The sequence below is a fragment of the Lynx rufus genome, unplaced genomic scaffold (genome assembly GCF_022079265.1).
Source record: "Lynx rufus isolate CCGP_SWC_20201006 ecotype Redwood Valley unplaced genomic scaffold, mLynRuf1.p SCAF_8, whole genome shotgun sequence".
In the NCBI taxonomy this organism is placed as follows: Eukaryota; Metazoa; Chordata; class Mammalia; order Carnivora; family Felidae; genus Lynx; species Lynx rufus.
Genome location: NW_025814896.1, coordinates 86,785,031 through 86,801,059, shown reverse-complemented (window position 1 = coordinate 86,801,059; position 16,029 = coordinate 86,785,031). Strand labels below are relative to the sequence as shown.

Sequence of the window (16,029 nt, the reverse complement as noted above, 5' to 3'; positions counted from 1 at the left end):
AAGACAGCAAATGTGAGGCAAGGCCAGCTATCTGGGGTCACAAGTCCATGCCATGTTCTGTATGCCAGTCAAGTTTTTATTTGATTCCAATCTAGAGCCATTAATAGTTATGATAACCATCTACATTTGACTAAAGATACCATTTAAATCTTCCTAGAGCAAATGCTTGAGTAATAAATTCTCAAAAACATCATCTCTCTCTGATTAAGTCTGTCTTGGCAGGACCGGTGCATTAATTCACAGAATTAATCGTCAGTGAGTCAAATGTAAGGCTGTCAAATCTAAGCAATTACTAGTCTTCTCAGGTGGGCCATCAGAAGTCTGGGCCAGCAGAGTTTCATAAGTCCAGGAGCAGTGTTGTATCATTTTGCCTTACATTTCCCCACCCTACCCCCTCTGCAAAAAAAACTGGGGGTTAGGGAGGCAATGGATGGGGGTGAGGATAGGGTGAGGAGGGCGTTTAGAGGCCAAGCATATTACATAGAGCTTAAGTAGGTAACTGAATTGCCTGTCACCCGAAAGACTGGCCGAACCTGAATGGTGCTTTGCATCAAGAATTTTGATACCTTTCCTCCCTACTTCGCTCAATTTTCTTTGCAATTTTTCTGCAGCCTTATGTTCCTTTTCCATCCTGACTTGTTTTTGTCCCTCAGGATCCCTTTTTTCAGGCCTCCCGCTTTCTTCCTCCTTTTTCCGCCGCTTCGTGGGGTGCCGGAGCCTGGGGCCTTGGGCTGCATTGGGCGCGCGCTCCAAGGCTATTTGCTTTGCTAACAATTCCATCCTGTTTCCTTAACGCCCGTCTTTCCCTGCCAGCCACCGAGTTTCTGCCTCCCCCACAGCGTGGTTCCTCCAGCTGCTCGCCTGGGGGCCAGGCGGCTCTAGGAACTCCAAGCGGATGCGGCCGCTGGCTGGTGCCACGTCTTCGCCGCCAGCAGGCCAGCGCCTGCGTGGGCTCGGGGGCGGGGCGGGGCGGCGCGGGGAGGCGGGAGCTGAGCGTGAGCGGCGCGGACGCGGCCCAATGGGATTCGCGGGAGGCGGCGGCGGCGGCGCGGTGCGCGCCGAGGGGCGGGGCCCGTCGGCAGTTGCTGGCGAGCCCGGGAGGCCGAGAAGGCTGTCGTTGCCTCGGCCGTCGCATCCCCGAGGGAGTCGTGTTCGCGTGCCCCCGACCCCCAAGCTCGCCGATCGCCCCCGAGGCTCCTGTGTACGCTCCTGACCTCGCCAGCCGCTCGCCGCTCGCCTGCGGACCGTGCCTTCTGCATCATGTGCGGTAAGGGGGCTGCGGGCGGGGGGCGTGTTGCGGGGCGGTGCTGGGGTGCGGTGCGGGCGCAGCCGAGGCCCGAGGCGCTGGCGGGAGCCGGACTGGGGAGGGTGTGAAGTCTGGGTGCTGGGTGCGGAGGCCGGCCTGTGCGAGCGGGGGTGGGGGTGGTGGACCTAGTAGGGCACCTGAGAGGAGGGCGGGCCCTAGAGGGGATCTGGGGGGCCAAAGGGGCCGGTTTTGCGCGGAGAAGCGAAACAGAAGGTAGATAAATGTCTTGGAAAACGAGAGAGGGCAGAGGGAACTGAAGTGTGGAGGGGTTTGCCTTCAAAAGAGTCCATCAGGTGAGTGAGGCAACCTGTGGAACATCAGGTGAGATCTCTCGAACTTATCTTGCATTCTTCTAGGATTTATCTTTTAAATACATTTATTTTTAGTTGCTTTCTTTCGGGCAGGCCCAGTAGAAGACAGAACTATATATAGCTAGAGCTACGACAATGGCATTATAATACACAGTCTTACTTCCTGCTACCCCCTGTCTCAACAGAAACCATTGCTAATCAATAAGTTGGTGAATGGGCTTAGACCTAATCCTCTAGTGGAAGAGACCTGAAAGTGACCATAACATGCTTTATCACGTGCATTTGCACCCATTTAAAACACTTACCTATGAACAGTGTTGGTGCACATTTAATAAATGTTTCATCAAGAGCAGTTAAAACATAGGTCCTTTTATGCTATGTTTTGAGACTTAGTAGTTTTAATGTTACCTAAAACTGGTAGTAAAGGGAACTGTCACAATTATATCTGAAATGATTGATAAGCACTAAAATAGGTATTAACTTGGCCATTGTCAGTAAAAATAATTGTATTCTTACCTCTTTCATTGAAATTTACAACTAACCTTATCCCTGGAAGGAGTGCTTTTTTAAGAAGGGAAGTAGGATTGTAATAGAATTGAAGCTATCTGGGAAACTTATTCTTTATAGCCTTTTGGAAGAATACCCTAGAGGAGGTAGCTTGTATTCATTAGTTTATATTTTTCCTGTATTTAACTTTATACTAATTTCAGCTTCTGAAAATAAGGAGCAGGTTTAGAGTAGATTTAAAAAAACCCTCAAAAACAGAAACATCTATAAATAGCTTCTGAAATTATTGGATTGGAGCTGACTTTACAATCATGTATACTTTTGTTATGTCTGATTAGTAGAGTGGCTTTGAAAAACACATTAGTTTGTAGTTGTGAAGTAGTGAATTTGCAAAACTGGTTAATCCCCAAGATGACTTTTCCTGAATGATGAGGTGTGAGCCTAGTTAAGTACCAGGCTTTCTGCTTGCAGGTCATCTTGTTCCAGGAAAAAAGGGAGTCCGAGTACCATAAAGGAAAAAGTCAGATTTGCTTTAGAAAGGTTCAGATAAGGGTGAGGCTGTGGGGGTGGAGACTAGATAAGTAAGAGTTTTCACACAGCCAACATCCCCATTCCATAGAGTTTTACTGCTGAGGAAACCGATGGGTTGTAAAGAAGTAGTATTTGGGGGGATGGGTGGGAGGGGAAAGTGGGTGATTGGCATTGAGGAGGGCACCTGTTGGGATGCCCCAATTGGTTTATTGTATGGAAACCAATTTGACAAATTTCATATTAAAACAAACAAACAAAAGTATTATTTGAAGCATTTCTAAGGTCCTGCTTGTAACCCAGAACAGAGTTTTGCATGATTCTAGGAACGAGGTTCAAAATGTATTTCCTTTTTAATGTAAATTCTAAATTGAACTGTTAAGACATGGTCTTTATTTTCTTCCCGCATCTCAATCATCGAAATAAAATTTCTAGACAGAGGAAGTGAGTGGGAATGAAATTAGATGGGAAAATTATAAGTTTCTTTTTTCCATTTTATTTTAATTCCAGTACAGTTAATATACAGTATTATATTAGTTCCAGCTGTACGATATAGTGATTCAACAATTCCATACATCACCCAGTGCTCATCACAGATGGGTACCCTCCTTAATCTCCAGTACCTATTTTACCCATCCCCCCACTCATAGTTTTACCTTCTGATTACCTGCTGCCTAGTTTTCCCAAAAGATTATTTTGTTTCAACACTGTAAAATGTTGAAGCAGAAGAATGAAGATTTTGTGATACGCTTTTTCCAATCAGATGTACCGATAAGACTGTCATAATGTTTACCAGCTTGTGTTGGGATGTTAATAGTGTTGCTCAGGAAAAAAAAGATTCTATGGTCAAGTAAATTAGGTAAGCAATAGATTAAACAGTGTTGAACTGGCTGTTTTTATTGGAGAGTTTCTTGGAACCTTTAGTGGGCTAATAAGTGTTGTGAATCTCCTAGAGAATAGTGTGCCTGTTTTCCAAATTTATTTTATCTTCTTATTCTTGGTTCTTAGATACATTTTGTCCTTTTTTATTTGTACTACCTTTTGTTTTGGTGAGAGATGGAAAGTCACTTAAGCTACCCCTAACTTTTAGCAGATTTGCTGTTGTTTTTTATAAATGTAGGGTAATACTGTTCCTTTTTTTTCTTTTTTAAAAAAAGTTTTTAATACATTTTTTAAAATGTTTATTTATTTTGAGAACAAGAGTGAAGGGGAGGGGCAGAGAGAGACTCCCAAGCAGGCTCCATGCTGTCAGTGCAGAGCCCAGCGTGGGCTCAATCTTACCTTTCATGAGATCATGACCCGAGCTGAAATCAAGAGTCTGATGCTTAACCGACTGAACCACCCAGGTGCCTGATTTTTTTATTAATAAAAACTGCATTTCTTTCTTTCTTTTTTTTAATGTTTATTTTTTGAGGGAGAGAGAGATAGAATGTGAACAGAGGAGGGGCAGAGAGAGGGAGAGACACAGAATCCGAAGCAGGCTCCAGGCTCTAAGCTGTCAGCACAGAGCCCGATGTGGGTCTTGAACGCACGAACCATGAGATCATGACCTGAGCTGAAGATGGAAGCTCAACCAATTGAGCCACCCAGGCGCCCCTCAAAACTGCATTTCTTAATTTAGTTTTCTGACTCTCTTTGTTCCTTTAGCGCTTTCAAAACAGTATTCTCCTCAGTAAGGAAAGCATGCTTGATCCAGTCACTGACACAGCACACATGGAATCACCACAGTCTCCGCTGACATGTTTTTTTCATTTTAGACAATCTCTAAGAACTATAGGTCTCACAGCACAGACTCCTCAAAGTTGGCCTTGGCACGCACCACATGTGGATTTTGGGGCTTTTCCAACCTCCTTGGTATAAAGGTAAACAGTTATATTACCAGGGGTTTGGGATAGCCTAGCATTGTTAGAGGCTGTGTTATAGAATAGCCTGTAGTGGTGTGTCAAAGGCAGGACCATTCTGAATACCTCTAGACATTGTCCCTGGAAGAGCAGGAATACCCCTCTGATCCAGTGGTGTATATAAATGGAATTTTGTAAATGAGGCCCTATTTAGACGCAGTAAGGGAGCTTATAATTTAAATCCTTGGGGCGCCTGGCTGGCTCAGTTGGTAGAGCATATAACTTTTGATCTCAGGGTTATGAGTTCGAGGCCCACATTGGGTATAGAGGTTACCTAAAAAATACCTTAGAAAGAAATAAAAGTATCCTGAAAAGCCTCCTTAAAAAGATTTTTGTAATTGGGGTGCCTGCGTGGCTCAGTTGGTTAAGCGTCCGACTCTTTGTATTGGCTCAGCTGATGATCTCAACAGTTCATGAGATTGGGCTCTGCACTGACAACGAGGAGCCTGCTTGGGATTCTTTTTCCCCTCTATGTGCGTGCATGCACGCGTGCGCTCTCTCCTCCCCCCCCCCCCCACCCCGCCATAAACATTAAAAAAAAGATTTTTGCATTTATACTAAAAGCTTTGGAGTTATTGAGGGATGCTGAGACTGGCCGCTAGGGTAAATCATAGAACCAGTACTATTAATATATTCTTAGAAATTATACTGGATATAAAGTAGTTGTGAAAGAAAATGATTAATTGCTTAGTAAGTATTTCCTCAGTTGCGTTCTCTGGAAGGGAGAAGTTAATAGGTGCTGGTTATGAGCAATAGAAGGTGGGAGAGTTTTATAATACAAGTGTGGGAAATTCGGCTTTTGGAGAGTCACAATTAGCAAGATTAAAGTTTCTAGAAAGTTCTAGAAATAAACCTGTTAACTTGAACCCAGTATTTCTTAAACCTTTAATTATGGAACATTTCTTTCACTTTGTCCCTATTTAGCATCCTGCAAAATGGTGTTCTCTTTCTGTGGTTTGGGAATTTTTGACTGTACATTTCAAGTACCTAGAAAGCATTAGAAGATATTTAAAGTGATGGCTTTATACTTGGTGCTTTTCCCTTCATAGAGATGACTAAAATAAGGGAATTGCCTTCAAGGAATTGCTGTTGGATTGGAAGAAACAGTGAATACACCAGTGCAATACAAGGAATGCAACAGGTGTGGATGATACCAGGCATTTTTTGTTCATCATTCGTTACCATGTTATAGACTACGAGTGGAATGAATAGAAATTCAGAGACTAGTTAGGCCAAGAATGTTTCAGGTAATGGGGCAGTACTCTTTTTTTTTTTTTTTTTTTTTTTTTTTTTTTTTTTAAGTAATCTCTGTACCCAACGTGGGGCTCCAATTTACAATCCTCAAATCAAGAGTCACATGCGCTATCGACTGAGGCAGCCAGGCACCACAGGAGCAGTACTCTTATGTTGAGGAATAGTGCCAGCTGGTAGACTGTGAGAGATCTCATTGATGGCATTTACCCAACAGTGAATGGAGTCAGAAATAGGTTGAGAACTGTTGCCATGGGGTTTGAAAGAAGAAATAAAAATTCTAGGAAAAAGGGCCAAAAACCATATTTAGAGGCTGAAGAGTTCCAAAGTAGTGTATTGACTTGGACAGAGTCTGCAAAACAAGAAGAATGTCATTCATGTTTGATATTACAGAGAGAAATTGTATTTGGCTCTAAGGAAATTATTAGAAAACTTGCATGTATGAAGGCAGAGGGATCTGAGTTTGTATTGAGGAGGAGGGAGTATTGTGGAACTGAGGTCCCCTGATAGAGTTGAAGAGCTGATTTCTAGAGCGGTGGTTCTTGACCTGTAAACTGTGAAGTTATTACAGGGTGTTCACTGCTTAATTCATACTTTAAGCCTTTTCTATAAAATTGTACAAAAGATGTTCTACATCATTGGATAATAAAAATTCAACCCACTATTATGTAGGGTCCTCAAAATATTTTGATGTTAATAAAAAGTTCTGTATGTAGAAAGTTGAGGAATCGCTTATCAAGAGTTATAACAGGTAGGAGAAACTGGCTTTCAGGGAGTAGTATGTGAAATGTTTCTCTATTTTGAGCTCATATAGAGGAATAAGGCACCTTGGAGTGGGTTTGCCATGAGGGGGGGACCTGTGCCTGGGAAAGTGAAGATGTTGCAGCCGTGTCTGATGAGCTCTTGCTGGTCCTTGAAAACCCAGGGGAGGGTGTGGATCTCTCTCTCTCTCACCAGACTGTATCCATATCCCTAGTAAGTCGATAAGGTGAACAGCCTCTGGCATGTCAGAACAATGTAGGAAGGATAAGAGAGTATATACTGTTAAGAAGAAGATGGAAGCTTCAATTCTGTATGTGAGGATCTACTAAAAATTGAGGAAGAAAGCGGGAAGAGAAATGGGGATATGAGAATAGTCTAGATTCTAAGCTTTAGGATAATATCTGGAGAAGTTTGAAAGTTGGACCAGCAGTGAATTAACAGGGTTGGCCAGCAGTTGGGAGGGCCCCTACAGAAGTGGGCCTGAAATGGATGGACCTGAAGCGGATGAACTCTGCTGTAGGCCTGCTCGGCGACTCCGGAGTTAGAACACAGTGGGCCCAGAGGGGCTGGTTGTCAGGATGATGAAAAATTGTGGTCTGATGGGGTTGGTTAGACAGAAGCGGGAGGGATGGAATGTTGGATGATTTGCGGGCAGGAAGTGCATGCTTTTTTTCCAGAAAGATGATGCCATAGGTAGGCTGTGAGGGAGTGTGTAATTAGAGATGTCAGGGTTTAAACAGTGCTTTGAGTTCCAGAGTGTTAAATGTGTAAGAGAGAAGTGTTACACAGAGCTCCTTCCAGCGGCAGCGTGTAGTTACAGCAAAGTTGGGGACACTTGAACTGGCATTTTTGTAAATAGGGAAAAGATTTTAAACACTTAAAAAGCACTACTAATTGAAATTCCTCATTTTGTCACTCTATATGTTATAATTTTTTCTTGGTGTTTTCAGGATTGTAGAAAATGTTATCTCAAATATTTCCTCTTTTAAAGGACTCTTACCTGTAGAGTGTGCCTCTGTGATTATAGTGCTGAATATGTTTTATGACAAGCATCAAGTTGATGTGTATGTTTAATTGCAACTATGAAGAATCAGAAAAACCTCAACCATGAGGGAAATGATTAGGTGAAATAAATCTATTAGGGAGTAGTGTGCAGCCATTAAATAGAATAGGGTAGATGCGTATATACTGACATAAAAAGATAGCCAACATCCTAAGTAAAAGAAACAGTATATATAGAGTCGTCACATTTATGTGTTAAAGAAGTGCCCTTTAAAGCTATGTACATCTAGTTTTATATATGTATAGCTAAAGGACTGTACATATACAGAGGTTCATAGCTGAAGGATTCAGACAGTTTGTATGGGATTAACAGTGGATAGCTCCCTTGTATGGATATACACAATTTATCCTGTAGTATTTGTGTACTTTGAATCTTTAATGATGATTATGAATGGATTATAACTTTCAAAATGAAAGTTAAGTGGCATTGCAGATGGATTTTGATACAGAAAGTGTAAAATTTAGAGAATGAATTTGAACACTTATCACTGGTAAATTATACTGTCTGAAGTCTCAAAATAATGAAGGTGTCAAGGGAAAAAACATGTAAAAGTATTCTCATTTATAAGGACATAAATTCAGCCAGGCATAGGAACTTTAATAATTTAATTAGTCAACTAAGTTACATTCAGTTTTCATTTCAGTACCGTTTAACAGCCTTTCAACCAAGTGTGTCTGTGACCCAGGTTGCATCTGAATATTTTGTTAAGCAGGGTGCTCATTAGTACTTTTATGTCATTGACTTTAAGTTGCAATTTTCGAAGAATGATCCCTGTAGGTGCAAGCATCCACTTCATTTAGGGGGATATTTATTTCAAGAATATTCCATTAATAAATAAGAAAACTTATACTTGGGAAGCACATGGTGATAATAGGAGAGGAAAATCTGTGCTCCATAAAACTAGTGTGTATGGTATTGAAGCAGTTACCAAAGAGCAGTGGAGAGTTGATTTTTAGGCTTTTAGTAGTTAATCTAAAGTAGAACTGTTTGTGGGAGGTTTGAGAAGACAAGTCAAAGACCTGAAATGGGGCTCATTCTAGTGATTTCTATGCGAATAAGCACCATTTTGAGTTATGAATGCCTCCCTTGCGAACATGTCCTGTATGCCTGATTGGCTGGTTATTTGCCATTATATTTTCCCACCTACCCCATGAGTACACATAACCCACCAATGCCAGCAGGTGCACTTGTCTCAGGGCCAGGAGTCCTGGCGAGGGGCTGGTCTGTAAAATTGACAGGTTCAGTCTCTTTTATCTCTCATTTCTCTAAGCACGGATGACTTAGATTAATCCCCTCCCCTCTGTTTTTTATTTTTCCAGCTCTGTTACTTTGATCTTAGAAAACTTTTCTACATACGTTGTCCTTTTCTTCCTTTCAATTCCTGCCTGGTTACGTATGGAGAAATGTTGCTCTGACTTCTTCCTCTATGCCTCGTCTTCTTTTCTTTGTTCCAAAAGTGAGCCCCAAAATGACAGTGATAATTACCGATAATAGTAGTGCTTCCTCTCAAGGAAAAAGCAGGTTTTGAATTGGAACACGATATATAGTATTTTATTGAATTTAAGATGCCACTGATTGGGAAGTGCTCCATTATTATATAGATCACGAAGAAAGAGAATATGAATGTCTTAAAATCAGTGCTGTCAATATCTAAAGCCCTGAAAAGTATTCTGAAGATGCTTTCAGAATATGATAGGCTAGATGATCTGATTGTCTTTACTAGTGACAATCTTAACATCACTAGTAAGGGACCTATGGACAGTATAAAATACATACGTACATTGTGAGTAATTCTTGCCCTCAAATTTTAACCTAACTCAATCAAGTCTTTAGATCTGTCTTCCAATCTACAGGAACTACAAGGAATAGAGGAATTGGTTAGATTCTTTCTAGCTTAAGCAATTAGACACAGCCAGAAGGTGAGACATTCAACAAGAAAATTGGCCTCAGCTTGCCAGTAAGTTGGTGTCTGGGGGGAAGACAGGGCAGTAGGGGAGACCATTCTGGATTCAGAGAGACTTTTGAGACAGAACAATCAAATAGGAGATGTGGTTGGCATTCCTCATGCTGCTGTTTTTAAAATGTGGACTTCTGGTGCGCCTGGGTGGCTCAGTCGGTTGAGTGTCGGACTTTGGCTCGGGACATCATCTCACGGGTTCATGCGTTCGAGCCCCGCGTTGGGCTCTGTGCTGACAGCTCAGAGCCTGGAGCCTGCTTCAGATTCTATGTCTCCCTCTCTCTCTGCCCCTCCCCCACTCATGCTCTGTCTCTCAGAAAAGAATAAATGGGGGCCCCTGGGTGGCCAGTTGGATAAGTGGTTGACTTTTGGTTTTGGCTCATGTCATGACCTCATGGTTTGTGAGTTCAGGCCCCGAGTTGGGCTCTGCGCTCATGGTGCAAAACCTGCTTCAGATCCTCTCTCTCCCTCTTTCTGGCCCTGTCCTGCTCATGTGCTTGCTCTCTCTCTCTCTCTCTCTCTCTCTCAAATAAACATTAAATTTTTTTTAAAAAAGTGAATAAGCATATAAAAATTAAAAATTTTTAATGTGTATTTATTTTTAAAAGTGAGAGAGACAGCGTGAGCAGGGGAAGGGCAGAGAGAGAGGGAGCCACAGAATCCGAAGCAGGCTCCAAGCTCCGAGCTGTCAGCACAGAGCCCGACGCAGGGCTCAAACACATGAGATGATGACCTGAGCCGGAGTCGGATGCCGAACTGATTGAGCCACCCAGATGCCCCTAAAGAATTGTTTTTAATGTAGACTTCCTTTACCTATGTTCTGCTTGTTTTCTTTTCTGGTTCAGTTCGCATTGTACTAGTCCTTTTTATTCTAATTTTGTTTTTTCCAAATAAGTACTCCTTTTTTTATGAATTCTCAGTAGGTGTTAACATGTACCGTAATAGTTGTTTATCTTTGGTAGTATCTGGTGAACAAAAGATTCCAGCCATTTTCCCTTAAGGAAATATTTTAGTCCATTTTTCCCTATTATTAAATTATTTAGGTTGTATTTTTCACATCTTTGATATTTATAAGTTGTTTATTGTTACTGATATTGATACCAGGATCATTGGATATAAGAAAAATTATTCCATCTATATAGTTTTGTAGGGTCCATGTGTTGCTTAAAATATTTCAGAAAATGTTTTAAACAATGCTCAATATATAGGACATAAACCACAAATTTGTTGATTGATTAATCTAAAATTTTTTTTTAAGTTTATTTATTTTTGAGAGAGAGTGTGAGCAGGGGAGGGGCAGAGAGAGAGGGAGAGAGAGGGGGAATCGCAAGCAGGCTCTGCATTGTCAGGACAGAGCCCGATGTGGGCCTTGAGCTCTCAAACCTTGAGATCATGACCTAAGCCAAAGTCAGACATTCAACCAGCTGAGCCACCCAGGTACCCCTGATTGGTTCATTTTTTTAAGTTAAATTTTACCTGACAAAGTGGCAGTGATGGAAGATATGTGACTAGCTTTATAAGCTTTGCAAAAACTAAACATTTATTTGCTTTAGTCTTTTATATTAATGAGAAATACCCCTTTATAAACGTTTCACCACCTTTCAATAATTTGAAGTGAGAATTTTTCTTTTTTTCTTTCTTTGTTTCTCTCTTTCTTATTTCTTTATTTCTTATTTATTTTAAAGTTTAGAGAGAGAGTGCATGTGCACTGGGGAGGGGCAGAGAGAGAGGGAGAGGGAGAATCCCAAGCAGGCTCCACCCTGTCAGCAGAGACTGATGGGGTTGGAACCCACAAACCGTGAGATCGTGACCTGAGCCAAAATCAAGAATTGGACGCTTAACCAACTGAGCCACCCATGTGCCTCTCTTTTTTAAAGATGACTCTAGCTTCATATTTCTGCACATCTTAGACATAACTATGCAGATGAAGATTTTGTCATAATTGTGTCAATTTTGTTTCATTAGTCAAATTTTTTTATTAAATATTTGTTCATTTGCAGGTATATTTGCTTACTTAAACTACCATGTTCCTCGCACAAGACGAGAAATCTTGGAGACCCTAATCAAAGGCCTTCAGAGACTGGAGTACAGAGGCTATGATTCTGCTGGTATTTCCTTTTAAAAAAATATTATAGGTTCTACATGATTCTTGAATCTATATAAAGAGGTTTTGTTTGTTGCCTAGATTCTTTAGTAATGTTTATTTTTGAGTAAACATAAAAAGAATTTTTATCTTTTATTATGTTCAAAGGGTTTATTCATGTAATTTCAACACTATTACCATTTATAGTACTTCTTATGGATATCTTCCTTTGTTGAGAATGTTAGTATAAAAACATAAATCACCTGAGGCATGTTCATGGTAGAACAAAGTTCTTGAAGGCCTTATTTTATAAATTATCTTTTTTCTTTCTTGTAACTTTAATTTCTTTTTCTCTAAGGATTCCCTGCTCTTGGCATATAAACTTGCCTGAGATTCTTCCACCTTAAATAAATGGCAAAGCAAATAAAAATACCTTTTTGTCAGCTTAATGGTGTATTCTAGCTCCTTTCCTTAACCATGTTAGGGGTCCCCAAGACCACTTCCCAAGGAGGACTCAGCATATAGTTGTACTCATGACTAGGATTTATTCCAGCAAGAGAATCCAGAGCAAAATCAGCAAGGAGAAAAGACACATGGGGTGAAGTCTGGAGGATATGAGGCACAACTTCTGAGCGTTCTCTCCTGTTGGAGTCACACATTGTGCACTTAATTCAGCCAGCTGTGACAACGTTGTGAAATGTGTATCACTGAAACCACTCAGTGCCCAAGCTTTTATTTGAGGCTGCTTGCATAGATCCCATCTGCCTAACACGTACCACAATTCTAGACTCCCAGAGTGGAAGCAGATGTTCAGTGTAAGCCACATTGTTTGCAGTTAATAAGGTGCAGTAAAACATTCTTTATCAGTTAGGTAACCCTTCTGAAATCCCAGGTTCCCAGATGCCAGCCAAGGGCCAACTTTGCAGGCAGACCTTTCTAAGGAAAGCGGTGTCAGGCTTGCTATGTTAAGCCTTTTCTGTACCTTTGACATTGCCGAATGTAATGGGCACTTACTTTCCATAACTTCCTCAGTTAATAGAAAGTGAATTCCTCCTTTGTTCATAAAATTCTCTCCTTCCTTAGCTTTTGGATAACACATACTCTCTTCTTAATATGCTGGTTCTTTTGTTTGCTTTGAGGGCTACTTTTCTTCCACCTTTGCTTAAATATTAATGTTCCTTTTTTTTTTTTTTTTTAATTTTTTTTTTTTCAACGTTTATTTATTTTTGGGACAGAGAGAGACAGAGCATGAACGGGGGAGGGGCAGAGAGAGAGGGAGACACAGAATCGGAAACAGGCTCCAGGCTCTGAGCCATCAGCCCAGAGCCCGACGCGGGGCTCGAACTCACGGACCGCGAGATCGTGACCTGGCTGAAGTCGGACGCTTAACCGACTGCGCCACCCAGGCGCCCCTAAATATTAATGTTCCTTAAGATTCTTTCCCACGCCCATTTTTCTTACTTTGTATCGTCATGGGTGAGCTCTGACTTCATCAGCCTCCCATATGTTGATGATGAATAACCCACATGTATTTCCCAAGCTGCAGACATGTATTTCCAGTTGCCTCTTAGAATTTTCTTCTTGGATAAACCATGATACTATAAACTTTGCATGCCCAGAAGTGAAATGAACATACTCCCCACGCTGTTCTTTCTGTATTCCTTTTATCAGCAATCATTCAACAAGTCCTGTGAGCCTGGAAGGTATCCCAGACCCAGCCTGCCTTCTCACATTGCATCCAGCCAGTTCTACCCTCAGTATCACTGATCTCTGTCTTCATCACCACTGTTTGGTTCAGGGCCTCCTCACTTTTGCTTTCCTGTAGCTATCATCTTCTGACAGCTGTTCCTCCCTTTCAGTCTACTCCATTTCCAAAGAGAGTCTTCTAAACATTTTTGGTTTCTCTACTTAAAACTACTCCATGCTTTTTTAGTACCTTTGGGTAACTTTTTCAAATTCTTTAGAAACTTAAGTAGAATTTCGAGGAATGTGTTCCCTGATTGTCCTTGTGTATTTTGCTTCTGAGGTAGGTGCCGATCTTCTGGGTTTCTCCATGGTGCTCAGGGTGCCACCCAAACTATAGTGCTTTTTTTTTCCCCCCAATCTGTGGTACTTGTATCATATAATCCAAACCCACACTGTATTGTAATGATTTGTTCCCTCTCTTCTGAGTAGACCCATTAGAAATTTGAAGATAAAAATTGAATTAATTTCATTTTTGCTTCTAGCAGCTATCATGTTTCTTGACATATAATAGGTTTTCAGTAAATGTGAATTGATGAACAAATGAATTAATTAGATGAAAAAATAATTTGTAATTAAAAGTTGTGTCTCACGATGATAATCTAAGTTTCTAAATCTAGCGTTTCTGCCTCTTGATGATTTAGGTGTGGGAGTTGATGGAGGCAATGACAAGGATTGGGAAGCCAATGCCTGCAAGATCCAGCTCATTAAGAAGAAAGGGAAAGTTAAGGCACTGGATGAAGAAGTTCACAGTAATGTACTTAGTTTGAATTTTGTCCCCTCTCCCCTCCCTTTGTTTCCTTCTCCCTCTCCTAACAAATTCCCTTTCCATATTTGGGGTTCATTTAAGAAAAGTGATGTTTAAAGTGGAAGGAAGGGAAGAAAAGTAGTTTTGTTATTATCTCTGCTAGTGTGCAGTATACCTTAGCTTCAAAAATGACAATATTAACTAGGGGAGGAAATTAGCTAGGTACATTGTGTTCACAGCAAGCTCAGTATCTGAAAATGAAGGAACCACCATCCCTGAGGAAGGCCTTTCATAGGGCAAAGGTATTTTTAGTGATGCACTTATTCTAGTGTCTTCACTTTGGAGTACATGCCTAGTTTGGACATATAGTCAGTGTGGATGTTGCCCTTTTTAGTAGGTCTGCTATAATTAGGTAACTATCATGTTTTCTTTCAGATTTTCTTACTTCCCTGGTATAAAGTAGTTGCCCAGAGATACATGCTGCATTAAAGAGGATATACTTCTCAATATGTAGTTCATAACATTATGCTTAAACATTTTAATTTTTCACAGGAAACTTCAAAACAAAATGAAAGCTTTGAAGTAAATTGAAAAAAAAAATATTAAAAAAAATCTTCCACAAACCCCAGGAAGCAGTAGGTTTTTTATGTACCTGTTCAAATGGATGTCATGATAAAGGAGTGCAGGTAGAAGAGGAGAATGATAGACTTAGTCACTTTTTTTTTCCACATAAGCCAAACATTTAGCCTTGTAGTACTTGTTTAACAAATTAGATCAATACTTACTTTGCATGTATTGTGGGTAAGATTAGTTTAGGGATGATGCAGGCACCCAAATAACTATACTTCAAAAACTGTAGTATAACTATTCGGTCTACTGGGTGTACCTGTATACCAGGCTGATTATATAGTTTCCATAGGAGAGAACAAACAAATTGCTTAAGGATTCAGGGGAGAGCTAGGTCCCACTTGAAGTTGGGCACTGTTGGAGAGACTTGGGATGTATAAGGAATGCCTACTGATTCTATGTGGGCAAAGAGGGTGAGAAGGGAGGACCTTCTGAATAGAAGAGTGTCGGCAAAGATAAGAAATAGGGAAGCCAAATTTGATGGAATGGTCCTTTCATTCTACATTATAGGTAGTTGAGTGTGGGAGGCTGGAAGGCAGATTGTGACCAGAATCACCATTTTTGTATAACAGCATATTGAGACTTGCCACCTCCTGAAGGAAAGTCAGAAAGAGAGTGGAGGATTGGGAACTTGCAGACATTGCTGGTGAATTTGTAACTGATAAATCACTTTGGAGAGGAAGCTGGCAGTATCTAAATGGAGATGCCTATACCCTGTGACCAAGTGCTTCCATTCTTGGGCGTATACTTGAAACTCTATGGATAAGGAGATAGGACAAGATTCATTGCAGCAAAATGGAGAAACAACCTAAATGTCTACCAGTAAGACAACAGGAGACTAAGTTGTATGTGGTATAGTGAATGAACACGTGTAGCTTTTGAAAGGAGTGTACTGGATCTGGTTCTGCATATGGGAACATGGATAGGTTGTGGGAACCTAATGTTGAGTGAAAAAATGACAAAAGCATCCTTAGAGATGTGTAAAGTTAGTACCATTTAAAAAACAAAAGAATACTATCATTTGTGGACACATGTTACTGTCTCTATTAGACGTACAAAGGCACAGGTGGAGAAGTGCTCCATTAACCTGAGAATTCCCTGGGGAGGAATGGGATGGGGCCAGGGCGTAAAGGAGGCACCAATTGCATTTTTTACATTTTAGATCTTAAAAAAATCTAGAGCACAAATGGTTAGACGTTAACATTTGTTAACTCTGGGGGTGGGTATTTGGATGTTTATGGT

At 40.9% G+C, this 16,029-nt stretch overlaps 1 protein-coding gene across 1 annotated transcript in view; it reads left to right on the top strand.

Annotated features, from left to right (window-relative positions):
• Nucleotides 1-1,098: 1,098 nt before the first annotated feature.
• Nucleotides 1,099-16,029, top strand: part of GFPT1 (glutamine--fructose-6-phosphate transaminase 1) — a 54,103-nt gene continuing 39,172 nt past the window's right edge. Inside the window, exons 1-3 of the mRNA XM_047068640.1 lie at nt 1,099-1,267; nt 11,587-11,694; nt 14,057-14,164. Coding sequence (XP_046924596.1) covers nt 1,261-1,267; nt 11,587-11,694; nt 14,057-14,164 — 223 coding nt within the window. The 5' untranslated portion in view covers nt 1,099-1,260. The remainder of the gene's footprint in view (nt 1,268-11,586; nt 11,695-14,056; nt 14,165-16,029) is intronic.